Source organism: Gadus chalcogrammus, chromosome 9, assembly GCF_026213295.1.
Source record: "Gadus chalcogrammus isolate NIFS_2021 chromosome 9, NIFS_Gcha_1.0, whole genome shotgun sequence".
Taxonomy (NCBI): Eukaryota; Metazoa; Chordata; class Actinopteri; order Gadiformes; family Gadidae; genus Gadus; species Gadus chalcogrammus.
The window spans coordinates 10,583,516-10,610,594 of NC_079420.1; the positions used below are offsets into that span (position 1 = coordinate 10,583,516).

At 51.3% G+C, this 27,079-nt stretch overlaps 3 protein-coding genes across 4 annotated transcripts in view; 2 read left to right on the plus strand and 1 right to left on the minus strand.

The window, feature by feature from the left end:
- LOC130388713 (cyclin-dependent kinase 17-like) overlaps window positions 1–6,226 on the plus strand; it is a 30,822-nt gene extending 24,596 nt beyond the window's left edge. Inside the window, exons 12-18 of one of the 2 annotated variants that reach the window (XM_056598186.1) lie at window positions 281–378; window positions 603–708; window positions 1,225–1,275; window positions 1,885–1,927; window positions 2,410–2,500; window positions 3,885–3,962; window positions 4,052–6,226. In XM_056598186.1, coding sequence (XP_056454161.1) covers window positions 281–378; window positions 603–708; window positions 1,225–1,275; window positions 1,885–1,927; window positions 2,410–2,500; window positions 3,885–3,962; window positions 4,052–4,089 — 505 coding nt within the window. In that variant the 3' untranslated portion in view covers window positions 4,090–6,226. The remainder of the gene's footprint in view (window positions 1–280; window positions 379–602; window positions 709–1,224; window positions 1,276–1,884; window positions 1,928–2,409; window positions 2,501–3,884; window positions 3,963–4,051) is intronic. The other variant, XM_056598187.1, reaches the window with a different exon arrangement.
- Window positions 5,363–15,273, minus strand: LOC130388712 (ETS domain-containing protein Elk-3-like). The gene is made up of 5 exons (XM_056598184.1): window positions 14,571–15,273; window positions 11,547–11,755; window positions 10,277–11,254; window positions 7,972–8,094; window positions 5,363–6,531 (listed from the first exon to the last, which is right to left on the minus strand). The coding sequence occupies exons 2-5, from the start codon at window positions 11,751–11,753 to the stop codon at window positions 6,433–6,435; spliced, it is 1,407 nt and encodes a 468-aa protein (XP_056454159.1). The 5' UTR covers window positions 11,754–11,755; window positions 14,571–15,273; the 3' UTR covers window positions 5,363–6,432.
- Window positions 15,274–16,317: 1,044 nt separating this feature from the next.
- hal (histidine ammonia-lyase) lies at window positions 16,318–25,454 on the plus strand. Its single transcript, XM_056599215.1, has 20 exons — window positions 16,318–16,630; window positions 16,842–16,902; window positions 17,046–17,073; window positions 17,184–17,258; window positions 17,344–17,416; window positions 17,532–17,598; window positions 17,932–17,969; window positions 18,048–18,173; window positions 18,502–18,641; window positions 18,851–18,898; window positions 19,277–19,424; window positions 19,790–19,885; window positions 20,376–20,434; window positions 20,526–20,606; window positions 20,731–20,796; window positions 21,890–22,055; window positions 23,437–23,571; window positions 24,418–24,526; window positions 24,606–24,675; window positions 24,915–25,454. The coding sequence occupies exons 1-20, from the start codon at window positions 16,384–16,386 to the stop codon at window positions 25,047–25,049; spliced, it is 1,968 nt and encodes a 655-aa protein (XP_056455190.1). The 5' UTR covers window positions 16,318–16,383; the 3' UTR covers window positions 25,050–25,454.
- Window positions 25,455–27,079: the final 1,625 nt, after the last annotated feature.

Genomic DNA, 27,079 nt, shown 5'->3' on the forward strand with positions numbered 1-27,079 from the left:
TCGCCCCGGCTGTAAACCGCCTCTCAGAACGGTTGTGTCGGGATGAGACGGAACGTTATTAACTCCTGATCACCACGGTTGTGTTCGTGTTTTTGCAGAGACATATTCTCAGATGTTGCATCCATTGCACTTAATAATTGTATTGTGTCCCTGTGTGTGTCTGCTTGTGTGTGTGTGTCTTTGTGTGTGTTTGTGGCTGTCTCTGTGTGTGTGTGTGTGTGTCTCTCTCTCTTTATGCGTGTGTGTGTGTGTGTGTGTGTGTGTGTGTGTCTCCCTCCAGGGGGGTGGGCTGTATCTTCTACGAGATGGCCGCGGGGAGACCCCTCTTCCCAGGCTCCACGGTGGAGGACGAGCTGCACCTGATCTTCAGGCTGCTGGGTGAGTGCTGCCCCCTGCTGGACGGCACCGGAACTGCTTTTACACTTTAGCGCATTCACATTCACATTCAAGCATTTAGAAGCAGAACTTGTGTGTGTGTGTAGAACTTCTTCTACACAAACACACACACACACACACACACGGACACACGCAGACCAATAGACACACAGCCCCGCCCAACCAGGTGTGTCCTTAACCCTGCCCCTTTCCTCCGCCCCCTACAGGCACTCCGAACGAGGACACCTGGCCCGGGATCTTGTCCATCGATGAGTTCAAGACGCACAAGTTCCCAAAGTACAAGAGCCAGCCCCTCATCAACCACGCGCCCAGGTAGGCATGCGCCTACCCCCCTTGGTGGTCGCTATGGATCATTACACTCTCATGTTCTTTATATTTACATTGAGGGAAAGTCGCTTTATCCAAAACAAATTACAATAAGTCCATTTGCAGAAGAAAGAGAAACAACAATATATAGCTGTCGGTACAGTAAGGATGTTCACAGAACCAAGTGCCAAGCATCAACACTCTCTAGGTGAACCCATTCCTGGTATACAACAAAGATAGCTAGGATAAGATGCTACACAATGCTATGTGCAATGTTAAAGTGGCAGGACTTAAACCCTACGATACGTGCGTGAGATGGGGTGTGGGGGGATAAGGGCCAGAGTCTAGGTGAACTCTGAGTTTTTGCGTACATCTCAGCTCAGATCTCCTGTGTGTTCTCTGACGGGATCGGCCGAGGGGTCATGCAGTCTGTGTGATGTAGTCATTTCTGTTAAGATGGCCGCCCGAACCGCCTAATGAACCCTTCAAATGTCCCCCTTTTGTCCTCCTCTCTGGCGCTAGCCCTATGCTAACTGGAGACGGGCAGGAGCAGGACTTAAGTCCCAGACCCAGGTACAGCCGGAGGCCGGTCGGTAGCGTGGCCCAGTCGTAGTGTCGCCACTAACCCCCGCTGCTGTGTGGAACGAGTGGCTGGGCTGGTAGTTGGCCCTGGTTAGCGTAGCGGCCAGGAGTGTGTGTGCTCTGTGTCACTTCCTGTAAGGAAATCCTGTGGAATAGTTGATGCCGTTTCCTCTTTAACTTTCTAACACAGCCGGCATGAGTCACCTGACCCCCACTGACTCTCTCTCTCTGTCTGTCTCTCTTTCTCTATCTGTATCTCTGTCTGTCTTACTGTCTCTCTGTCACTGTCTCTGTCCCTCTCTCTCTCTCTGTCTCTGTCTGTCTCTCTTTCTCTATCTGTATCTCTGTGTCTTTCTGTCTCTCTCTCTCTCTCTGTCTCTGTCTCTGTCTCTCTCTCTCTCTCTCTCTCTCCCTCTCTCTCTCTCTCTCTGTCTCTGTCTCTGTCTCTGTCTCTGTCTCTGTCTCTGTCTCTGTCTCTGTCTCTCTCTCTCTCTCTCTCTCTCTCTCTCTCTCTCTCTCTCTCTCTGACTCTCTCTCTCTGACTCTGTCTGTCTCTGTGTGTGTCTGTGTTGACATTTGTGTCTCTTGCCCCCCCCTCAGGTTGGATACGGATGGCATTGACTTGTTAATGTCCTTCCTTAAAGTGAGTATGACAACACAACAAAGTACACAAACACGACAAAGCACACAAACACGACAAAGTACACACTCACGACAAAGCACACAAACACGACAAAGTACACACAAACAACAAAGTACACACTCACTACAAAGTACACACTCACTACAAAGTACACACTCACAACCAAGTACACACTCACAACAAAGTACACACTCACAACCAAGTACACTTTCACAACAAAGTACACACTCACACCAAAGTACACTCAAAACAAAGTACACACTCGCAACAAAATACATCCTCACAACAGAGTACACGCTCACAACAAATGACACAAACACAACAACGACCACCGAGACATAGTGTGGTTGTTACGTGGTGCTGAGTGACACACAGCGCTGTCCTACAAAGACCGGCACACACACCACCGTGTTGAGAACGCAAGCGCCCGCGGCCTACGGAGTTGTCTCCGGCCTCCTAACGTCTTCTCCTCCGTCCCGCAGTACGAGTCGAAGAAGAGGATGTCGGCGGACGAGGCGATGAGGCAGGCCTACTTCAGGAGCCTGGGGCCCCGCGTGCTGGCCCTGCCCGAGAGTGAGTGATGAGAGGCGGCCTGGTGACACACACTGGGGGTGCTGGGGCTCTGGGGGCGCTGTAGCACACTGTAGCCCCGCCTCCCTGACCACTGTAGCACACTGTAGCCCCGCCTCCCTGACCACTGTAGCACACTGTAGCCCCGCCTCACTGACCACTGTAGCACACTGTAGCCCCGCCTCCCTGACCACTGTAGCACACTGTAGCCCCGCCTCACTGACCACTGTAGCACACTGTAGCCCCGCCTCCCTGACCACTGTAGTCCCGCCTCACTGACCACTGTAGCACACTGTAGCCCCGCCTCACTGACCACTGTAGCACACTGTAGCCCCGCCTCCCTGACCACTGTAGCCCCGCCTCACTGACCACTGTAGCCCCGCCTCACTGACCACTGTAGCCCCGCCTCACTGACCACTGTAGCACACTGTAGCCCCGCCTCCCTGACCACTGTAGCCCCGCCTCCCTGACCACTGTAGCCCCGCCTCACTGACCACTGTAGATCCGCCTCACTGACCACTGTAGCCCCGCCGCCCTGACCACTGTAGCACACTGTAGCCCCGCCTCCCTGACCACTGTAGCCCCGCCTCACTGACCACTGTAGCCCCGCCTCACTGACCACTGTAGCACACTGTAGCCCCGCCTCCCTGACCACTGTAGCACACTGTAGCCCCGCCTCCCTGACCACTGTAGCCCCGCCTCACTGACCACTGTAGTACACTGTAGCACACTGTAGCCCCGCCTCACTGACCACTGTAGCACACTGTAGCCCCGCCTCACTGACCACTGTAGCACACTGTAGCCCCGCCTCACTTACCACTGTAGCACACTGTAGCACACTGTAGCCCCGCCTCACTGACCACTGTAGCACACTGTAGCCCACTGTAGCCCCGCCTCCCTGACCACTGTAGCCTCGCCTCACTGACCACTGTAGCACACTGTAGCCCCGCCTCACTGACCACTGTAGCACACTATAGCCCCGCCTCCCTGACCACTGTAGCCCCGCCTCACTGACCACTGTAGTACACTGTAGCACACTGTAGCCCCGCCTCACTGACCACTGTAGTACACTGTAGCCCCGCCTCCCTGACCACTGTAGCACACTGTAGCCCCGCCTCACTGACCACTGTAGCACACTGTAGCCCCGCCTCACTGACCACTGTAGCACACTGTAGCCCACTGTAGCCCCGCCTCCCTGACCACTGTAGCACACTGTAGCCCCGCCTCACTGACCACTGTAGCACACTGTATCCCATGGTCTCTTAGAGAGGCCATTCTCTCCATGCCACGCCCCCTTTGTTTTCTGGGGGTGTTTGTGTGTGTGTGCGTGTGTGTGCGTCTTCGGGTGTGTCCGTCACCCTGCTCTAACCCCCTGTCTCCTCGGCAGCCATCTCCATCTTCACGCTGAAGGAGGTGCAGCTGCAGAGGGACCCGGGCTACCGGAGCTCCTCCTACCCCGAGTCAGGTGAGCTCTCTGAAGCCCCGCCCAAAAGACCACCTAATAGTGGCTCCTTGGAGGAAGGCTAATTTCTTCTTCTCTTTTCATTTCCACAGGCAACGGCAAGAGCAGGAGGCAGAGCATGCTGTTTTAGGAACTCAGAGTTTGATTTAGTTATTTTTTCCTCCATTATGTTTGTTTTTTTTTAAATAAGAGAAGGCTCTACTTTGCTGTACACTCTCACGGCGGAGGGATACATAGACGGACATTGTGGTGACCGGGTCTTACACCTCCGGACCCAGGGGGGAAACCAGACCCTGGACCCAGGAGGGAACCAGACCCTGGACCATGACCCTGGTCCAAGGGGGTCTGGACCAAGGGGGGAACCAGACCCTGGTCCCTGGACCCAGGGCGGATCCGCCCCGCGTCGTGAACCAGACCCAAAAAAAGAGACATTGTTTATACACATTTATATTTATTGGGGAGAGAATTTGCTGCTAGAAACCAACTACTGTCTAGAATTCTAACGACTCAGTCACTTTAAGGCAAACATGCAATGTGTATAGAATTTTAATTTGTTTACTTTCTGAAGTGGTGTTTTTACTCATTTTTGTCATCATCATTTTCAACGATTCAAACTCCACCTTGAGACGGTTGGGTGGGGCAGGGGGGGGGGGGAGGCGACTCACCCCCTCACACTCAGACGTCCCCCCTCCCTCTCTGCTCCTCACCCACCTCATGATGAAAGGTCAAAGGTCGGGTAGTCCCCGCCCCGGTCACCTCGTGACCCAGAGGATCTGACCCCTCATTGCCCCATGCCGTGGGCATCGAGCAGAAAAAACGAAATGTCCTGCGAGGGTATGCAAATCCGAAGACGAGAACGGACGCAAAAGGCGGGGGGTGGGGCCTCGGGCGTTACCGTGGCGATGGGTGACATCCAATCCCCACGTCCTCCTTCCTGATGCTAGCGAGGGGAGTTCCCAGCTGTTCTTGTCACTGCTCGCCCACGGCAGAGCAGGGCTTCCTTGTTGGTGTTGCATGCCTGCTCTGGTCCTGAGGAGGGCCGAGCCTCAGACCAGGTCAGAGGTCAGAGCCTCAGACCAGGTCAGAGGTCAGAGCTCTGGTCCTCAGCCGCGGTCAGAGGTCAGAGCTCTGATCCTCAGACCGGGTCAGAGCCTCAGACCAGGTCAGAGGTCAGAGCTCTGGTCCTCAGCCGGGGTCAGAGGTCAGAGCTCTGATCCTCAGACCGGGTCAAGAGGTCAGAGCTCTGGTTCTCAGACCGGGTCAGAGGTCAGAGCTCTGGTCCTCAGACCGGGTCAGAGGTCAGAGCTCTGGTCCTCAGACCGGGTCAGAGGTCAGAGCTCTGGTCCTCAGACCGGGTCAGAGGTCAGAGCTCTGGTTCTCAGACCGGGTCAGAGGTCAGAGCTCTGGTCCTCAGACCAGTGGTCCCATCTCCTCTGTATTCAGGGAGCGCTTGCTCTCCATCCCTGCTCCTCCACCCCCCCTCTCCCTTATAGTGAATACGATTATGGAGTCGCAGTATATTTAACAGTGTTACCAGAGATGTTTTGTATGACAACGTTTAACTTTATTTGTGAATAATTGTCATGTTTAGCATGTTGTTGCAGAACCCCTTCCTGTATCTGAGCTTGAGTTGTTTTGGGTTTTTTTCAAGAGAAAAATATTAAACTTATAAAATAATCGGAAATGGCGATTTGTGAAATGTGACGGATTAATGCGCTGCTTTGAAACGATACTCCAAACCACCACGTTCAAGCATTCAATGCTTTGTTTAATGAAAATAACATTTTTTTCACCAATACAAAAGTATACAGATTACATACTGTATATCAAGTCCAGTATAAAAAACACAAGAATTACAAAAGGTTTTCAATTGATTAGAAATCTCGTCTTTATAAAAAAAGGAAAAATCAAACAAAGGCACAGCCAGTAATATAGAAGCACAGTGCTACAAAATAGACTTCACCACTTACAGAAACTACACGTTTCCATTGGCAATCAACAATGAGATGCTTTTCCAAAGAATACAAAAAGAAATGGAGTTTGGATCTAGTAGCATTTCTACACTAAGCCACAAGAACTCCATCTTCCACACCCGTTCACGCTTTGAACCGAGGAGCCAGACCTCCAGGGGGAGAGGAACCTCCAGGCCTCCAGGTGGCAGCGGAGACCTCCAGGAGCAGAGAGGAGACCTCCAGGGACATGGAGAGGAGCCGGACATCCGGGGGGAAGGAGAGGAGCAGGACCTCCAGGGCGTGGCACCCGTGGCTCAACCAAGATGAGACTCGGAACAACTCGAGTGCGAAACAAACAGGTGAGGGTCCCACATTCGACGGTTCATCATACAAACTCCACATGGCAGGCACATGTTCAACAAAACAAGGGAGAGAGAGACGAGGTCTAAGGACCGTCGACGCTAAGAGACAGGATTTAAAAATAAACAAAGTTTTAAGTATTTCGTTCCCCTCCGTTCCGATCAGGACTTGTGGAGCTGCGACGCCAGCAGCAGAGAGGAGGGGCCGCCTTCCAGGCCGGCCAGAGAAATGGGCATGTGGCCGTTGATGAGGTTGGGGAACTGGGAGGAAAAGAGAGCAGAGTGTTACCGGGGCGGAAAGGGAGAACGGGGCTTGGAGGGAAAGGGGAGGAGGGGGCTGCCTTCCAGGTCGGCCAGAGAGATGGGCATGTGGCCGGGCATGGGGGAACTGGGAGGAAGAGCGTTAGCGGGCTGGAAAGGGAGGGAGACGGTGAGGGGGGAGGGGGGGGGAGGGAGGCTGCCTTCCGGCTTGGAGCAGCAGCAGCAGTGTTGTCACCGGTCTGCTTTCCTGTTGTTATGCACGCTGCCTCTTCCTCTGCTATCTGCGTGTGTGACTCCACCGCCCGGAAAGGCAGACAGGCCAAACGTTATTTACGTGCACAAAGAGAAACCTGGGCGCCTATTGTGTGTGTGTGTGGGGGGGAGGGGGGGTGAGGGTGACCTGTGAGCGCTTCATAAACGAGGAGCCGTTTTGAAAACCAGTCCACCCTGTTCGGACCGGCTCCCAGGGGCTCGAACAGGAAGTACTTGCAGGATTTCCTGCCTCTGGTGTGCGCTGAAACAAGACACCTCGGTCGACCCACCTCGAGTGTGTCAACACATCCAGCCCTCGAGGACTTAAAAACATGTCTCCGCTGAGATGTTCCTGATCGCGGGCCAGAGGGGCATGTTAACATTTAGATCATTCACAGCCCAACATTCACAGCCCAAATAAAAAGGGAAGATTTCCTCTGATTGGTTGACTTTGAAAATGTCAAATGGATTGAGAATCATCTTATAGTATCAGATGATATAGTAGCATCTTATCCTAGCTATCCTTGTTGTACACGGGAATGGGTTAACCTAGCGATTGTTAGTTAGATTGTTAGTACTCGGCACTTGGTTCTATGTACATCCTTACTGTACCGAAATAGATATATTGTTGTTTATCTCTCTTCTGAAAAATGTGCTTAAAAGCGTCAAATGCCCTAAAGGTAAATGTATCTGATCAAGTATTTTCTCAACAGCACATATTCGAGTTAAAGATTAAGCTTTCAGGACTCGAGGGTAATTCTCTTATGACTTTTAATCCTTTTGCTGTTGTGTTTTCTCCTCTCAGGCACACACACGTCGCTTTCAGAACAAATCATTGTTTAACGGGCAGCATGTGGATCAGGAGGTAGTGCAAGTTGGCTCATATCAAGAAGGTTGCTAGTTCGATGCCCGGCTCCTCCTAGCTTGTTGTCGAGGTGTCCCTGAGCAAGTCGCCTCACCCTGACCGCTCCTGACGAGCTAGATGTCGCCTTTGATGGCTATTACAACCGTTGGTGTGTTAATGTGTGCATGAATGGGTGAATGTGAGCCAGGATTGTGAAGCGCTTTGAGTGGCCACTGGTTAGAAAAGTGACTATTTACCGGTACACCAACTGAAACCAGTTTGCTTCCTGGTTGTTGACCCCCCCTGCTCACTGATTGGTCCCTGTAGGTGGGCGTGGCTCTTACCTGGAAGAGGGAGGCGTGGCCCTGCAGCCGGGCGGGGCTGAGCGGCGCCACTGGACTCAGGCTACTCCAGAAGTGGATCCCTGACAGCAGGGGGCTGTGGGCCAGGAGCAGGCCAGAGGGAGTCTGGGTAGGGGCGACCGAGAGAGAGAGAGAGGGAGACATGGGAGCGTCATGGGCTGGCAGCTGAGAGTAACACAGGGTCGGCTTATCTCAGGCGGTAGAGCGGGTTAGCTGGGAACCGGGAGGTTGCTAGTTCGATCCCCGGCTCCACCAAGCCGAGTGCCGAGGTGTCCCTTAGAAGGCGCCTCACCCTAAAGCAAGTTGTCTCCTTGCATGGCTGACAACGCCGTGAATGTGAGTATCAACCATTGTAGGTCGCTTTGGATAAAAGTGACAATCCCCTTAAATGTAAAAGGAAGTTCAGCTAGAGTAGCTGTTGCTGACAAATCACTGAACACGATCACTTACAGGATCAGTGGTTAAGCAAACACACCGAGTCGAAATACTGGCATCTCCCGACAGACATCTCATTTCCGGATCGGGACGTTTCTGTGATGATTCAGGAGGTTTATTCATTATGATTCACTCTCCTTCCATACCCTGGGTTGCGAGATATGATTCAAATTGGCACAAACACAAGTCAACATACTGCCTCTACTGAGACGCCAGTGCCGGTAGCCTCTTCCTCTTAGGGAAACGCTGCTTGACCTGAGCCGTACTGAATCGCGGGGAAGTCTCTGAGTCACATTTGGACGCTCAAGATTGGACACCACATGAGCTTCTTTAGAATTTGTAAAACAATTAACAGATTGCATACTTGCTAAATTAAAGACATGTAGGTTCTATACAGACTCCTTTTAAATTAAATACATTTAAAGATAGTAGACCACGTCATTGTTATAATAGAGTAATTAGGCTGGTGTACAATGTAACGTTGCCCTCTGGCGAAGGCCCAGCAGACCGCCCTCCGCTCGGAGGTCTGACTGCAGTACCCGCTCTAAACACTCGGGGTCAATGTTACATACTGTTCCTTTAAAACCCGCAGAGAAAGTGTTTTATGTTGTTGTTTGTTTGTGTTGTTAGATACACCTAAACCGCACACGCAGCCGCCAGCCTAGCGCTCTGAGCGGACTCATGCTCTCAGAGCGGCTCTGAGCGGACGGTTCACCAGCGGTAGAGTCAACACCGGGCGGGAGGAAGGGAGCAGGATGTCTGTGGTTTCTGCTCGCGCCGGATCCAGGGGTGAAGTGAGGCGGAGAGGGAGGGGGGAGGGGGGGGGTGGGAGGAAGGAGGGAGGGAGGAAGAGGTGAGCAGAGGGGGGAGGAGGGAAGGTTGTTGTTGATAGAGTTGGAGAGGTGTGTGTGTGTGTGTGTGTGTGTGTGTGTGTGTGTGTGTGTGTGTGTGTGTGTGTGTGTGTGTGTGTGTGTGTGTGTGTGTGTGTGTGTGTGTGTGTGTGTGTGTGTGTGTTTAAGCTTGAAGGCTTGAGAGAAAACATATGAAATCAATTCCCCCCGCCCCCCCCCCCCGTGTCACCTCTCAGAGAGGGAGCCAGTGTGTGTTGCCGAGGGACCTAGCTCGCCCTCCCTCCCCCCCTCCCTTCGCATCATTAATGGAATTATTGGAGCATATGGCATCACTTAGACCCTCCCCCCCTCCCCCCCCCCCCACAGGACTAGCAAGAGGAGGATTTCTGCAAATCTCTCAAAATGTTGTCCGTTTGGTGCCCTTATAAAACCACCAGCGTGAGGCTGCCGTTGTCGTGGCGACGCGTTGATGTGCGTGCTCTCTGAAGCCGGACTGGCGGGTTAGTCTACGGTCTTCTGCACAGGGTCATGTGACCGTATGCTCACACTGCTAGCCGTGATGAAAAGACCATCACCTGGTGTGTGTTTTTAATAGTTTTGCTCCTGACTTTACCGACGGGACGGATGCTGCGACAGCAACACAGATCCTAGGGACGTGCTTCAGGGAACAAGTCCCTCCGTCCTCGCATCGTGCAAGTGTCTGTCTGTCTGTCTGTCTGTCTGTCTGTCTGCGCGTGTCCATGGGTTTGTCCGTGTGTGTGTGTGTGTGTGTGTGTGCGCTCGAACGTTCGTGTGTGTTTGTGTGTGTGTTTATGTGTGTGTGCTTGTCTGTGTGTGATTGTGTCCATGTGTGTGAGTGTGCCTGTGTCCGTGTCAATCTTTGATTCCATCGTTGTACGAACCACAGGGGAACGAGACAGAGAGAGAAGCTAGCCGTCGGCTTGCTGGTGCTGACCGAGGCCTGGCTGTGTGCGTGTGCACTGATTGGCTGACAGAATCACCTGTGCTGTGAAGAAGGCGGGCGTGAGCGAGCCGGACGGCAGCGCGGGGCTGTTGAGCGCTATGGAGCCCAGGTCACTTCCTGTCAGCAGCAGGGACGGCGCGGGGATCTCCAGGGCTTTGGGCTTTTTGCTCCTCGGTAGAAGTCCATCTCCCCGACTACGACCGCCGTTGCCGTTAGCAGCAGCGGACGTAGCTCCTCCTCCTCCCCCACCTCCTCCAGGAGTTCTGGTGCTGGTGGAGCTCCTCTGCTCGGGGAGCAGCGAGGCGCGCTTCCTGTGCCCGGAAGACAGGTTCAGGGGCTGGGAGCACTGGTCTTCCTCCTCCTCGTCCTCGTCCTCCTCCTCCAGCTCCTCCTCCTCCCGGGGGCTCCAGCTGGGCCCCGGGGCCCGCAGGGGGCGGGGGCTGTGGGGGGAGGGCGGAGGGGAGGCGACAAACTGCCTGGAGGCGGCGCCGGCGCTGTAGGAAGTCATCAGGGGCGGCGTCGGGGGGGCCCGGTCCTTGAGGCCGTTGGCCCCGAAGCGGATGACGGAGCGGGCCTCGGCGTCGTGGGGGGGGTGGTGCTGGTGGTGGTGGTGGAGGCGGTGGTGGTGGAGGAGCTGCTCCTCACGCAGCGCGCGGAGCAGCTCCGGCTGGCCCTGCAGCGCCGCCACGCTGAAGGAGGAGTAGAGGCCGGAGCGGAGGTAGTCCCCGCCCCCGCCGCCGCCGCCGCCGTGACACACCTGGGCCTGCAGGACGGCCAGGGCCCGCCGCTGGGCCTCCACCTCCTCCAGCGCCGCCTCCTCCTGCTCCTCCTTCACCTCCCGCTCCAGGGCCTCCTCCTCCTCCTCCTCCTCCCGCTCCTCCTCCTCCTCCGCCCGCAGGGGGAGGTGTCCCGAGGCCAGCCCCCGCTCCACCACCTGGGGGTCCATCTTCAGGATCTCCGGGAACGACACGAACTTGTAGACGAACTTCTGGCCGATGACCTTCTTGATGATGTTCTAGAGGACGTAGGGGAGGAGTCATTCAGCGGACCAATCAGAGCTCCACTCAGTTATTATTGCATTTGTTTACTTCAATAACGTTGTACGGACGCTGCGCGGTAATATTCTTTATTTAACTTTTAGAACTCTAACGGGATCCGGGAGTCCGAGTGGCTCCTCTGAGGACCTCTACTTTCAGGGACAAGCCGTGGTTTCAAAAACAACTTGACACCAACTGAACCAGCTGCCTCGGGATTCCCGAGGTCTCTTTAACCGCTTAGTGCCGTCCGGGCCACTCGACCGGACCCACCTTGTCGTAGTAGTAGCGCAGGGCGCGGCTCAGCTTGTCGTAGTTCATGTTGGTCTTGTTCTTGCGCAGCCCCCACAGCTTGGCCACCTCCTCGGAGCGGAGCAGCTTGAACTCCCCGTCCGCCGACGTCCAGCAGATGAGCTGCTTGTGGCTCTGGTCCAGAAGCAGCTGCAGGAGGAACTGCCACAAGGTGATGGCGCTGTCCATGCCTGGAGGAGAGGTGGAGCACGGGGTCAGGCGTCAGAAGGGACTACTTAGTACCTGGAGTCTCCTTATGGTTGAGGGGCCAGCAGCCCAGCCCTGATTTAAAATGTTTGCCTGTATGTACGTATATATGTGTGTGTGTGTGTGTGTGTGTGTGTGTGTGTGTGTGTGTGTGTGTGTGTGTGTGTGTGTGTGTGTGTGTGTGTGTGTGTGTGTGTGTGTGTGTGTGTGTGTGTGTGTGTGTGTGTTGGGTTAGACACCAGAACAGCTGGCGCGGCGGCGATCACACGACGGCGTTAATAATGAACGCCGGTGAAACTGATCCACTCAGGTCCACCTCAGAGTGGGTAAGAGGATATGAGGAAGAGGATTAACCTCATCACCTGCGTGTGGGCGTGTGTGTGTGTTTGCGTGTGTGTGCATGTGTCTATGTCTGTGTGTGTGTGGGCGTGTGTGAGTGTGGTCTGGGCACAGGTGACAGGCGTGTACCTTGCGTACGCCTGCACAGCGAAAACGGAACTGACTGAGGCTTAACTTCCCTAAAAGGACCCGTGCAGAACAGGGCCCAGAGGTGCTGGTCTAACCCCCTCTGGCTCCTTGGGCCGGTCAAAACCCCCTCTGGCTCCTGGGGCCAGGGAACCAACCACAACGACTGACAGGAACAACTTGTCTAAAACGCTGAGCGCTTTGAATGGGTTAGAAGAACCTTGTAATAATCGACGATTAACCTTTCGGTAACGTCTATTACGCAAGCGAGTAGAACGTGGAACGTATTTCATCTGAACCGTCAAAGTTCTCCTAATTTTCTCATATTCTCTGCATTCCGTCTGTCCTTCCTGTCCGTCTGTCCTTCCTGTCAGTTTTCCCTGCCTCTCCGTCGGCCCTGTCTGTATGTCGCTGGTCCGCTATGTGTGTGTGAGCGTGTAAGTGCGTGCATGTGTGTGTCTGTCTGTATATATGTGTGTGTGTATGTCTGTGTGTGTGTCTGTATGTGTTGTTGTGTGTGCGTGTGTCTGTGTGCGTGAGAGTGTGTGTGTGTGTGTGCCTGTCTGTATATGTGCGTGTGTGTGTGTCTGTATATGTGTGTGCGCCTCCAGTGTGGGAGCAGCAGCAGAACAGAGAGGAGCATAAGGAGGGACAACAGCTCAGCCAGAAGTATGCTGCGGTCCAACCTGGCCCTCGCTCCACAGGAAGTAGAACGGCCCTGGGTGGTTTCTCTTTAATGGAGGAATGTGAGGCCGCTCGGCTTCTGTCTGCAGGAACACGCGATGGGTTCCAGCCCACTGTAGTGGACCTGTCTGCAGGAACACAGTGGGTTCCAGGCAGCCCACTGTAGTGGACCTGTCTGCAGGAACACACAGTGGGTTCCAGCCCTCTATAGTGGACCTGTCTGCAGGAACACACAGTGGGTTCCAGCCCTCTATAGTGGACCTGTCTGCAGGAACACACAGTGGGTTCCAGCCCTCTATAGTGGACCTGTCTGCAGGAACACACAGTGGGTTCCAGCCCTCTATAGTGGACCTGTCTGCAGGAACACACAGTGGGTTCCAGCCCTCTATAGTGGACCTGTCTGAAGGAACACACAGTGGGTTCCAGCCCTCTATAGTGGACCTGTCTGCAGGAACACACCACTCTGGGTTCCAGGCTACTGTGTCGTGGACCTGAGTGTTTGTTTGCCCACAGCTGCTGTGCTGTTAGAGAGAGAGTGGTGTCTGTCTATCCTCACGCTATGAAACGCACACGCGCATGGACACACGGACACATACACACACACACCCACAAACATGGACGCACACAAAAACATGGACACATACACAGACACACACGGAAACACACACACACGGAAACACGGACACACGCACGGACACACACAGGCAACTTCCGATGCAAGGCATCCCTTGAGTTTTCCAATCAGCCATGTGAAAATACAAGCCTGTCAGAGTCAGGACTTCCTGCGATTCTACTTTCAGGGACAAACGGTGAAGTGAGGGGATCCCACTCCGAGGGGGGTACTTCCTCCCAATCCGGCCCAACTTCCGCCCAGAAAAATTCACAAATGAGGCCCCCATTTTGGGCTTATTATTTACAACCTAACATTGAACGAATTGGCGTTATAACCATGGTCCCGCCTCCTTTATAACGCTCACAGGAGCACCGCGGGCAGGACGCCTGCAGAGTGAACTTATTGTTGTTTAGTTCATCGCTGCCTGTTGCAGATGCACTGATTATCAAAGTACAAGTAGACCGGAGCACAAAGCGGTCCAGTGTTTGAGGAACGGAAACTCCATATAGGACGAGATGACTGTGTGCAGAATGACTGCATCACGTCTCTTCCTGTTCACAGCCGTCGTGGGACGTCAGAGCCCCGAGGAACCGCATCTTGAACTAGTTTAGGGGTTCTTTCTGCCCCTGGTCCGGGGGTCCATGTCTCCAACACGGATTGTATCCGAGTGGGAAAGCTGTACTTATCAGATGGGTCACTCTGCTTCTCCCAGCAGAACCAGCGTGATGCTGTACTGGGACTGACTGGTTCAGATGTTGCTCCACAGACCCGTAGACCGGAAGGAAACGAAAAGTAGCGCAGTAGACACGACAGAACGCGATCTTTGTATCGGAGACAAACCATCTAAACAAACCCAAACCTCCGCACCTTAGCGTTCGAGGAGATCCACGGAGAGACCCTCAAGCACCTTCACGGCCACACAAAAGTTTGAATATGTTTCCTCACTCATCACACGACTTGACTTCATTCGGAACGTCAAGGAAACCGTTGGTTATATATTAAAGTGTAGTAGTAAACATAGTTGTTAATGTAAGTACCTGCTCTTTTCGTCACGTTTTCCCCGCTGGCCAACCTTCACGATGAGCTCCGTAAGGTCCCTTGTTGTTCCATGCTTGCTCCGGTCTCCTCACTGGGGTTAGACTGAAATCGGATCCTGGTTTCTGTGTGAGCAGGAAGTTGGAGCGGCCAGACGCAGCGCCTCCTGCGCCTCCTCCCACTGCGCTCCCTAGGCACGCTGCCGCTGCCGCCGTCTGCGTAAACACACTTCTCCTCCGGCCTTCCTCCTCTTCTCTCTTGCTCCGCTCTTCACCGGACCCGAGGCCAGCAGCCAGCAGCACTACTGCTCTGTTACCCTCATGGCGGTCCCGGACCTGTTGGAGAGGGTCCTCCTGGCTGACGTCACCGCGGGATTCCCGAGGGCGGCCGCCAGGGGGCGCGCCGCGCGTTTATCTCAACGAGCGACAGTGTCACGTTATAACAACTCTATACAAAGTAATGATCACACTAAACACGGGCAAATCATGTCGTTATTGTGGCAGGAATTTTGAGCCAAGTCAATCATGACTGTCTAAACTGGGTAGAATAAAGAGTCATACCGAACCTATAACAATTATGGTCATATATTTGGGTAATAACGGTACAGTGACATAAACAATCGTACAACAAACTAACAATAATCCATAAAACAAAAAAAACAATAATCCAAGGCCTATCATCCGAGGCCTAGATGCGAGTCCTCCCTGCCTCTCTCCAAGATTTCCGCAAGGAGGAGCCCCCAGATGGGAAATCATCTGGCGTCCCTCCAAGAGGCACGCAGGCTGAAGTACCCTGCATGGGAAATCAACCCGTGTCTCTCCAATAGAGCTCCACGAGCCGAAGACCTCCCCTGATGGGAAATCAGCCTGTGCGCCTCCAAGAGGTGCACAAGTTGAAGACCGACCCATTGACAAACGCGAAGACTTCTAAGACCGATTCTGTCGGGATTCTGAGGGAAGCTCTGTATCCCAAACAAAGCCCTTTGTTGACCAGATGGCCCAGAATCTAACCATAAAGCTCCTCAAGGTGTCATCAAATGGTGTTCGTGGCCGGCCCTATGAGTTGACTGTTCAACGTAAACAAATACAGATTTTTTTCATCAGTTATCTTATCTTTTTATTCAAGTAGGCTATACAACGTTTCCCAAACCTTTACGTACACTGGATGCAATATTAGCTTATATATTCTATTTTAAATGAATATTTTAAGAAAGTCCTATTAAAAAAATTAAATAATGATATACCATTATGTCAAGCTCTTCGTATTTTTTTCATTTGCATATAATGCTAAATTAGAAGATGCTTTATAAATAATTAATCAAAGAAATGATTTTAGAACACTTCTTGACAGCATCGTCTTTAATTTGATCGAGCTCCTTCAATGAGTCAGTAGGTACAGGTTTCTTCTACCGTTCACATTGTTAACAGCAGAATAATGGGTTTAATATGATTAATAATAGTGAAAAATAATTATGTAGGCCTACTGGAGTCTCAGTGGATAAGCTGTAGTTAAATTAGGTGTCGCGGTTAGTGTCACTATAGGTAGCTTTATCTGACGGTGTAAAATAACTTTACATAAAGTCTTACTTAATTATAACTACATGGTGTATAATCTTGTGTTATATGGGCGGTGCATAATCCATATTTCAACTAAGAAACTAACTTCCATATCTATGTATTGAGCGGGTGGTCAGGCCCTGAGGCGTGGTTCCCCAGCAGGGGTCTGATTGGTGGCTGGGTTGGAGGCCAGCTCAGTGTACCTTTTGGAGAGGCCAGCTCCGCGCTCACACCAGCGCTACTGACCCGCCGACGCGACATGCCTCGCTTTACAGTACACATCCGCGATGAGTGGTTGGCGATTCCTTGTCGAGATCCCACCAAAACCATCCACTGGCTCGGACTCGAGGCTCTCAGACGTTATATTAAAAACAAACCCGACAACGGGGGGATCACCACTCTGAAAGATGTCCGTTTCGTGGTGCGCAGGTGCCAGGGACAGGGTCTGTTGGACGGAGAAGACACCATCGAGGATGCGTTGGAGGATAATGACTTTTTGGAACTCGGTAACAGCATATGCATAATGACATACTATAGTTAGTGACGGTCGTTTGTATTCATTGTTTGAAATCTATCGGTGTTTGTTGATTCCTGTATATTCGTGCATAATTGCGCGCAGAATTCTCTGCAGGATTGATGTCACTTTGTAGCGTTATTTACTTGGGTGTCTTTCTTGATCATTAATGGCGTTGTGTGGTGTTTAAATATGTTTTTCAGCGATGGAAGGGGACACCATGTCTACTGAGTTCATCCCGTCACAGCCGGGAGTTTCTCACCTGTATCCTTATCACGTGCTGTACCGTTCCGAGGTCAACCGGGTCACGGGATGTATTTCATGACATGGTTATTTCATTACACTTATACTTTGCTGGGAAAGGCGTAATATCTAAAGAAATCCTATTCCTAAACGGTGTATAACAGAACAGCAGCTTACAGGGAACCCAAAGATGTAAGTATATGTTAAGGCAGTCTGTCGTCAAACGGTTTTGTATTTGCGAGGCCTAAGGCCGTTGATTAGGCTGCCTAATCAAAGGTGTGTCAATATGCCTCTCTTTCCAGAATATTTGCATGGATGGCAACAGCCTGACATCAACAGACTTGGTCAATCTGGGTAGAGGACTCTACAAGATAAAGGTAATAATCAACAAATGGACTGTCAACTGCCAATCATTGTTAATATTTACCATTCCCTTAATCCTGCTCTCCGAACCGCCCGCAGCTCACTCCCGAAGCAGAGACCAAAGTGGTGCAGGCCAGAGAGCTCCTGGACACCATAGTTAAAGAAAACAAAGGTTAGGACACTACTTTCCTTTGTTTATCATTACACCAAAGATCCAATCAATCATTACCTCGCCATGCCAAAATCAGTGCAGCGTACGACTGACGTTTGGCTCTCTCTGTCCGTAGTGGTCTACGGAATCACCACTGGATTTGGAAAATTCGCCCGTACAGTCATCCCTGTGGGCAAACTCAAGTACAAACAGTGTTGTCCTTTTTCACCTATAGACTCTGCATAGCAATAGCCCCCCTACCCCCCCTTACCCCCCACACCCCTTTAACACACTTAGCATCTTATCCTAGCTATCTCTGTCGTATATGGGGAATGGGTTAACCTAGCGATTGTTAGCGCTCAACACTTTAACATCCTTGCTGTACCGACAGAGATATATTGTTGTACTTAATGTAAGTCGCTTTGGATAAAAGCGTCTGCTTAATGCCCTCAATGTAATGTCCAGAATGTAAATGTCCTATTCATTGGCAATTCAATGTAATCATGGGTGATTCATGCTCTCTTTCTCTCCCCCAGGGAACTGCAGGAGAACCTGGTGCGCTCCCACTCAGCAGGTAGGTCTCCGGTCCCCCCTGCTCTTCTTCAGCCGGGCGTGTAGCGCTGTGTGTGTCACATCCCCCGTCTGTTTTCAGGGGTGGGGAACCCCCTGAGCCCGGAGAGAACCCGCATGCTGCTGGCCCTCAGGATCAACGTCCTGGCCAAAGGCTACAGCGGAATCTCCCTGGAGACGCTTCACGCCATGATCCAGGCCTTCAACGGTAAACCACCGCCGCCACTTTAACTCAACCCTTTGATGAGGGGCGGCATGCGGCTCAGGTGGTGGAGCGGGTCGGCTGTTAACCGGAAGGTTGCTCGTCTGATCCCTGGCTGTCGAGGTGTCCATGAGCAAGACCCCTCACCCTGACTGCTCCCGACGAGCTGGCTGTCGCCTCGCATGGCTGACCCCGACGTCGGTGTGTGAATGTGTGCATGAATGGGTGAATGTGAGGCATTGACCTGTGTTTGACCTCCGAGGGCAGAGGCACGCGATGAAAGGGCCGTAGGGGCTGGGGAAACGGGGTGCTGACCCTGGCCTTGTCCCCGCAGCGTCCTGCCTCTCCTTCGTCCCGGAGAAGGGCACCGTGGGGGCCAGCGGGGACCTGGCGCCCCTGTCCCACCTGGCCCTGGGGCTGATGGGGGAGGGCCGAATGTGGTCCCCTAACAGCGGATGGGCCGATGCGAAATACGTAAGAGCTGCTTCAAAGTAACCCTCTATTGACTTGGCAAACAGCCCAGTCGCCCTGAGTGACTGACGGCACGGCAGCGCATGCATCAGAGATCAATGCTTCTGTAAAGACCAAAACATGTTTGCTTTGTGATGCCCCCCCCATCCCCCCCCCTACCTTCCCACCTTACTCACCAGTCGTCCCCTCTCTGCTCCCTCTTCTCTCGACAGGTCCTAGAGGCCCACGGACTTAAACCAATAGTGCTCCGACCCAAAGAGGTAATGAACGCCTATAGCTGCTCTGTCATGTGGGGCTGGTCCGGGGTTCACCTTGATGTATGTAAACAGACCTGTGTTTGCATTGTTGGGAAAGAGGAGTTGATGCATCTTGATAAAAGAGGCTGCACACGGGAGTCAAAAGAGCAACCAGCAGATACAGAAAGAGGATAAGAGAGGGAGAATGTTTGGGTATTGTTACAATGAGTGTGTACATTAAGCGCCAGGACATACTGCATACAATAAGTGTGTAAGAGGGGTATGGGGGGTTATGGGGGGAGGCTATGCAGAGTCTAGGTGAACTCTGAACACGTGGGTCTTGAGTCTTATGTGGAAGCTGGTGGATCAAGGTTAAACAATAATGAAAGCGTCCGCTTCCAGGGCCTGGCTCTGATCAACGGCACCCAGATGATCACCTCCCTGGGGGCCGAGGCGGTGGAGCGGGCCCAGGCCATCGCCCGGCAGGCAGACATCGTCGCCGCCCTCACCCTGGAGGTGCTGAAGGGCTCCACCAAGGCCTTCGACAGCGGTGAGGAACGCGGGTAACCGGACGCCATGAGGGCCGGGCGGCATGTGGCTCAGGAGGGAGAGCGGGTCGGCTGGGAACCGGAAGGTTGCCGGTTCGATCCTCGGCTCCTCCTAGCCGAGTGTCGAGGTTTCCCTGAGCGAGACACCTCACCTTGACGGGCTGGCTCTCGTCTTGCGTGGCTGACTCCGCCGTCGGTGTGTGAAAGTGTGCATGAATGGGTGAATGTGTGGCAGTATTGATACAGCGCTTTGGGTGGCCACTGGTTAGAAAAGCGCTGTATAAATGCAGTCCGTTTACCATTGTCCCGGTCTTCCCGGTGTCCTGAGCTAACCCCTGTTGTGGTGTTGGATGGTCTGAATGTGTAGAGATCCACGCCCTGAGGCCACACCCCGGACAGATCGAAGTGGCCTTCCGTTTCCGCTCCCTGCTCGAGTCGGACCACCACCCCTCGGAGATCGCAGGTCAGTGGGCCTCGTAGAGATCTTCCTGATACCGATTCCGATTACTGAACTTGAGTATCGGCAGATACCGAATATAAACCATCATTGTAACTACTGATAGCACTTTTTCTTATTGATCGGTTGATTTACTAAAACAATCTCCTTCAAAACGACATAATTTACATTTATAATCAATAATTATAGATTATAGATTATAATCTATATTTATTTTCCTGTGTAGTCAATTTTGTAGTCACGTGATGTATCAGATCGGCGCAAAGACTTGTGTACTTTCCGATACTGTAATCGGAGCAACTCTAGCCAGCAGTTCTTTAAATGCGGTAGCATCACTCCGTACATTGACCGTACTCCATCATGCTGCATCCAGCCGTCCTCCACATGTTAGTGGAGGACGCCACCGGGCGCCGTCATGTGATACCTGCTCATGACGGAGACATCTTTCATAAGGTTTGTGTCCGTCTGCTCTCTGAGGGTTGCTTGTGTTCCTCAGAGAGCCACCGATTCTGCGACCGCGTTCAGGACGCCTACACCATGCGGTGCTGTCCTCAGGTACCGTCGTCGAATCTCCTCTCCCCGGAAACGGTCCCGTCTGAACGGCCCGGTCACGGTTCTCATGGACGTCTCCTCTCTGCCTCCACAGGTTCATGGGATCGTTAACGACACAATCGACTTCGTCAAGAACATCATTAACACGGAGATCAACAGTGCGACTGACAATCCCGTATCCTTACGCCACGTTGTCACACAGCCCAGTATTAACCGATATTTGAATACATGGTTTGTTAATTTTAACGCATTTTGAAATGTGACTGAGGAAACATTAGTTCCCTGATTGTTTGGATAAGATGGTGTTTGCGGAGAGAGGGGAGACCATCTCCGGGGGCAATTTCCATGGAGAGTATCCTGCCAAGGTATGTAATGGCTTCACAATCCTTCAGGTTATACACATCAGATCAAAGTATGGTATATATGGTTTGAGAAGATAATTCTGTAACCAGTGCACTAAATAGGTAGCCTGGTTCTACCAGACTCTCGTACTTCACTTCATTTCATTTCATTTGTACAGAGAGTCTGGACCTAATCAATTGACAAACGTTAACTCACTTGAAGGCGGGTGTCTGTTGAAGTTTAAAATGATTGGATCTGCCCAGTGCCACTCTGGGCAGACGCGCAGGTTGTACACAAACCAAACACCTTGCGCGTCTGCACGAAAATGTCCGTCAACGACAGCTGCAGGTTTTGTTCGTCGAATTTAATTTATCAGGGAAAAATTGCACATTGTAAATCAACTACCGACCTACAACAACAACTCAAACTGGCGTACGACTTTATCGTCATTGTTCTCAGACACGCCCTCTGTTCGCTGATTGGTGGCCGCTGTGGCGGCACCAGAAAACCAAATTACATACAGCAGGTCCAGACCTAGCACTGAAGGGAAATTCAAATTGAGCGGAAGTACTTAGGCGGGCGGAGCCAGGCTACTAAATAGGAGTACATATTGAAATGTATCTACAACAAAGCAAAGCTACAGAGAGATGTGAGCCAATCCCAGGCTTGTTGAATCCCAAGAGAAATGAGTCCACTGTCTTTAAAGTCATCCATTGCACACCTTTGACCCACGGTTTCCACACAAGCCAACCATGATTTACATTTGCAACACTTATTTACAATGAGTATAATATTCAGAAGAAAGAGAAAAAAATATATGGCTGTCGGTACAGTAAGGATGTTCATAGAACCAAGTGCCAAGCACTAACAATTGCTAGGTTAACCCTATCCAAAGATAGCTAGGATAAGATTCTACACAAGTACTATTTTTAAGTGCCAGGCCATATACATACAATTAGTGAGCAAGAGGGGTGTGTGGGGGGGTGAGAATGATCACCGATTTGTGTTTTGTTTTTATTGTGGGACACTTTGGATCTGCTAAATGCCCCAAATTGAAATGTCAATGTGTTGGTCTTCCCGTCTCTCGTGTCCCCCCCCCCCCTGTCCTCCGGTCAGGCCTTGGACTACCTGGCCATCGGGGTGCACGAGCTGGCCTCCATCAGCGAGAGGCGGATCGAGCGCCTGTGCAACCCCTCCCTGAGCGAGCTGCCCGCCTTCCTGGTGAACGAGGGCGGCCTCAACTCCGGCTTCATGATCGCCCACTGCACCGCCGCCTCTCTGGGTGAGTGTTGGGCTCACTGTCACACACTACACACACGCTACACACACGTTACACACACGCTACACATACACGACTACACACACACACACTACACACGCACTACACACGCACCGCCGCCTCTCTGGGTGAGTGTTGGGCTCGCTATCACACGCTACACACACGCTACACACACGCTACACACACGCTACACACACGTTACACACACGCTACACATACACGACTACACACACACACACTACACACGCACTACACACGCACCGCCGCCTCTCTGGGTGAGTGTTGGGCTCACTGTCACACACTACACACACGCTACACACACGTTACACACACGCAACACATACACGACTACACACACACACACTACACACGCACTACACACGCACCGCCGCCTCTCTGGGTGAGTGTTGGGCTCACTGTCACACACTACACACACGCTACACACACGTTACACACACGCTACACACACGCTACACACACATTACACACACTACACACGCACCGCCGCCTCTCTGTGTGAGTGTTGGGCTCGCTGTCACACGCTACACACACGTTACACACACACACGTTACACACACACTACACACGTACTGCAACTCCGCGTCTGTGGGTGAGTGTTTTCCCGCTGCCACATGTTACACACACGCTACACAAACGCTACACACACGTTACACACACTGCACCGCCGAGTCTCTGGGTTAGTGTCCTCCCGCTGTCACATGCTACACACGCTGTATCTCTGGGTTAAACACGCTTTAAACAAGCTTTAAACAAACTCCGTCCCTGGGTTAAACATGTCTTAAACACGCTTTAAACACACTCCATCCCTTGGTTAAACATGCTTTAAACACGCTTTAAACACACTCCATCCGTGGGTTAAACACGCTTTAAACATGCTTTAAACACGCTTTGAACACGCTCCATCCCTGGGTTAAACACGCATTAGACATGCTGTAAACACGCTCCATCTCTGGGTACGTGTTCTCCCGCTGTCACATGTTAGACACACGCTGCGTCTCAGGGAAACGCCAGGTCTCCTGCCCGCTGTCACACACTAAGCACTACAGTGTTGTGTTTGGTAAAGTTTAAACTCTCCAGGACGCTGCTTTTTCAAAACTCTGTGGAAATTTTCATTCAGATTAAACAGTATGTACTCTAACCCATAGTGGGTGATAACTAAACATCAAATGATTTTCAGATTAAATAGAATGTACAACTCTAACCCCTAGTGGATGATAATTAAACATTGTATGATATTCAGATTAAACAGCGTGTGCGTACTCTAACCCCTAGTGGTCGATAAACAAACGACCAGATGAGATTGTCCTAAAATTGTGTCCTTAAAAATAAGTGCTTCTCCGTCCGTCCCTCCCTCCGGGTGCAGTGTCGGAGAACAAGGTGCTCTGCCACCCGTCCTCGGTGGACTCACTGTCCACCAGCGCTGCCACGGAGGACCACGTCTCCATGGGGGGCTGGGCGGCCCGCAAGGCGCTGCGGGTCATCGAGCACGTGGAGCAGGGTAGGCTGGGGGGGATACTCTCTACACACTTCAGGGGCCGGCATGCGGCTCAGGAGGTTGAGCGGGTCGGCTGGTAACCCGAAGGTTGCTAGTTGAGTGTCGAGGTGTCCCTGAGCGAGACACCTCGCCCTGACTGCTCCTGGCGAGCTGGCGGTCGCTCTGCATGGCTGACACCGCTGTCGGTGTGTGAATGTGTGCATGGATGGGTGAATGTTAGGAAATATTGTAAAGCTCTTTGAGTGGCCGCTTACTAGAGCCATTGACTTGCATAATAATGTCCTCATAACGGCACAATTAATGACAGGGTGTCTAGTTTCTGTCCGTCTCTTCAAAGAGTTGGCCATATATACATACGTGTGTGTGTGTGTGTTTTGAATGAATGATTATGTGTGTATTTAATCAATTGTGCATTTTAAAGGTCCATGTGTGTAGAATTGAGTGACATCTAGCGGACTTGGCGGAAATGGAATTTAATATTCAGAAGTAGGTTTTGATTAGTGTAATCCCATGAAAAAAGGTTTTGAGGCCTTTATCTCTACATGACCGCCGCCAGGGAGGCCGCCCTGTTGTTTCTACTGTAGCCAAGTGTGGACAAATGGCTATCGAGAGAATGCCTTCTGAATTTGTTATTTGTTTTGATAGCCATCTCACTTGTGTGTGTGTGTGTTAAATTATTGATTGTGTGTGTGTGTTGAATGAACCGTGTGTGTGTGTTATTAACCCTATGTGTTTATGTGTGTGTTCTGAACTATGTGTGTGTGTGTGTGTGTGTGTGTGTGTGTGTGTGTGTGTGTGTGTGTGTGTGTGTGTGTGTGTGTGTGTGTGTGTGTGTGTGTGTGTCCCCAGTCCTCGCCATAGAGCTGCTGGCCGCCTGCCAGGGCATAGAGTTCCTGCGGCCCCTTCGGACCACCACCCCCCTGGAGAAGGTCTATGACCTGGTGCGCAGCGTGGTCAGGTAACGCGCGGCCAAGGTACACACACGCATTCAACCGTACCCAGAGTCCCGGGTTAATGTTTACCCCTTCCCCCCCCAGACCCTGGATCAAGGACCGGTTCATGTCCCCCGACATCGAGGCGGTCCACCGCCTGCTGCTCGACCAGAAGGTGGGTGTCCCTGGGGGGGCCGACGGAGTAGAGATGTTCCGGTTAGACCCGGTAGTCTGGCAACAGGAAGGTTGCTAGTTCGATCCCCGGCTCCTCCTAGCTGTGTGGCTAGAAGGTTTTTCCCGAGTGGCCACAGTTTAGAAAAGCGCTTTATAAATGCAGTCCGTTTAGGGTGGAGGTTCAGCTCTGCTTCATGGTCTGTCGCCCCCCCCCCCCCCCCCCCCTCCCCCCCTCTCCAGGTGTGGCACGTGGCCAAGCCCTACATCGATAAGTACGAGACCCAGCTGTCTAGTCCGGGGTCGCGGCCCATCTCCCCCACCTCCTTCTCCCTGGAGCCCCCGCTGTCGCCGCGGAAACGGGTCCGCCACGAATAAGCCGGGGCGCTGAATCGTTTTCCTGAGGAAGGGGAATCGGGTGTTCATACGATGTTGGACTCCCGATGTCACAGCTCTGAATCTTAGAAGGTTAACGTGACCGTCAGTTCATCGTTTAATTACACTGCGTCTGGGCACGGAGAATAATAAATCAATAATATTAAATATATCATAAATTAATGCTTTGCTGTGCCGATCTTTACTTTAGCGCCTTGTCAGCCGTTGTATGTGTGCAGTCTTAAAGCCTTGTTGAATCAGAACATTTGTTATGCAGTCCAATTAGGGGGATTAAATCAATTAAGCCCACACTGGCTCAATCAACACCATCAATCGGAACTTGTCATGTGCCATAAATTGACTGATTGCTGTGACGAGAAGGGGGCGTGGCGTTTATGGGTCGTGGTGTATGGTGAAGAAGGCGTTGCCAGTCGTGGAGGGATGTGGCTTGACAATCATACACAGTTTGTTTATGACCAGGAACAATGATGGGGAAAGCATGCCATCTGCTGGTTTCAGACTAGAATAAACATAAATACACAGTGCTAAATATATAATTATGCTTTCTTTACATTTACATGATTGTAATTAAGTCCTTTGAAATAGACTTGGCTATACTTTTGGCTTTCTTTATAAATATAACAATAATAACTCTGCAAGATATCCTATAGTGATAACACTTTATTTTAAATCCATCACAATCCATTAAAGTGCAAGAAGATGTATCTCTTGGTTCAAAGCAATAATATACAGAATGGGTTAGTTTAATTACTCGTTATTTCCTATGTCAAACACATTTAATCAATGTACAGCCATGTCACCTTAGTTGAATTTGTGAAACTCCCAAACTTAAATGAAACATAACCATGAATTTCTGAGGAGCTAACTATAGATAGAATATCTGTACATTGTCAATAAATTGTTTTCAGAAACTTTAGAATGAATAGTCTCTTATAAAAGGTCAGAATTAGTGGATTAACCAAACCATAGTTCTAAGGACTCAACTACAGTGATCTACTGTATGCAAAAAGTGTTGTTATCATCTGAAGCATCACAAAGTATTGTTAACAATGATATTTTGTTTATAAATTCATAATAACCAATATCTTCCTCCAACATGTTCAGTTCAACTTCCAATAAACAATAATCAATAAGCCACTACTCAATTAACAAAATTAACAAAGGTTTCTACGTTTCTAGATAGATTTGTTTTGTTTTAAACTTGTTGATACTAAATCTAATACTATCGAAGATAAGTGTCTTCACAGAGTGCAGTAGTATCTTCCGTTCTTAATTAAAAAAACTCAAACAGGAAATTACCTTAAAGAAAAGCAAAAGAATCGGAAATACAAAAAGGTCAAAATCGCCTCTTTCCTTCCAGAAGTTATTGAATTTAACCGTTGTTGAATTTAATAACATCAGAGCAAGATTAGATCAGATTATTCTACTAGACCCTGAAAGAAAGTCCCACAATTACCTACCTTCTGTGCCTATCAAAGTACTTGGAGCCCAGTACTTGTATCACAGTACTTGTACTATTGTACTTGTGCTACAGTACTTGTATCACAGTACTTTGCACACAGCACTTGTACTACAGTACTATTATCACAGTACTTGGCACACAGTACTTGTATTACAGTACTTCCATCACTTGTACAGTCCTGTTGAACCAAAGGTGTCTGTAAAAGAGTCTCATGTAACACCATGAAGACATGTCCTACAGAAGCATGTGCTACATGTAGGAGCAGGACGCCTAGCGTAGCCTAGTGTAGCTTAGCATTAGCTTAACACCGGACTGACCATAAGAGGGGTCCCAGTGGAAACCCCAGCTCACAGGGCCCCCCTTCCACACTGTCATACGTCCTGCTCCATTCAGGTCACGTCAATGTCACCTGGCTGCGTGGGAGGAGTTTACCAACAGTCAACGCTGTGGGGGTCAAAGGTTAACGAGGGACGTACCCAGGGTGAACCCTGGGTGAACCCTGAGAGCGCTGGCTGTAGACCTCAGCGCTCTGCTCATCGGTGAGAGAGCA

What these genes read in the sequence shown, in the direction of transcription:
- LOC130388712 (XM_056598184.1), bottom strand. Translation starts at nt 11,753, where the DNA reads ATGGACAGCGCCATCACCTTGTGGCAGTTCCTCCTGCAGCTGCTTCTG. An exon ending in CCGCCTTCTTCACAGCACAG is followed by an intron (nt 8,095 to 10,276) that starts GTGATTCTGTCA and finishes GCCCCTACCCAG; the next exon opens with ACTCCCTCTGGCCTGCTCCT. An exon ending in GCCACGCCTCCCTCTTCCAG is followed by an intron (nt 6,532 to 7,971) that starts GTAAGAGCCACG and finishes TTTTCCTCCCAG; the next exon opens with TTCCCCAACCTCATCAACGG.
- hal (XM_056599215.1), top strand. Translation starts at nt 16,384, where the DNA reads ATGCCTCGCTTTACAGTACACATCCGCGATGAGTGGTTGGCGATTCCT. An exon ending in CATGATCCAGGCCTTCAACG is followed by an intron (nt 18,174 to 18,501) that starts GTAAACCACCGC and finishes TTGTCCCCGCAG; the next exon opens with CGTCCTGCCTCTCCTTCGTC. An exon ending in CCATGCGGTGCTGTCCTCAG is followed by an intron (nt 20,435 to 20,525) that starts GTACCGTCGTCG and finishes CTGCCTCCACAG; the next exon opens with GTTCATGGGATCGTTAACGA.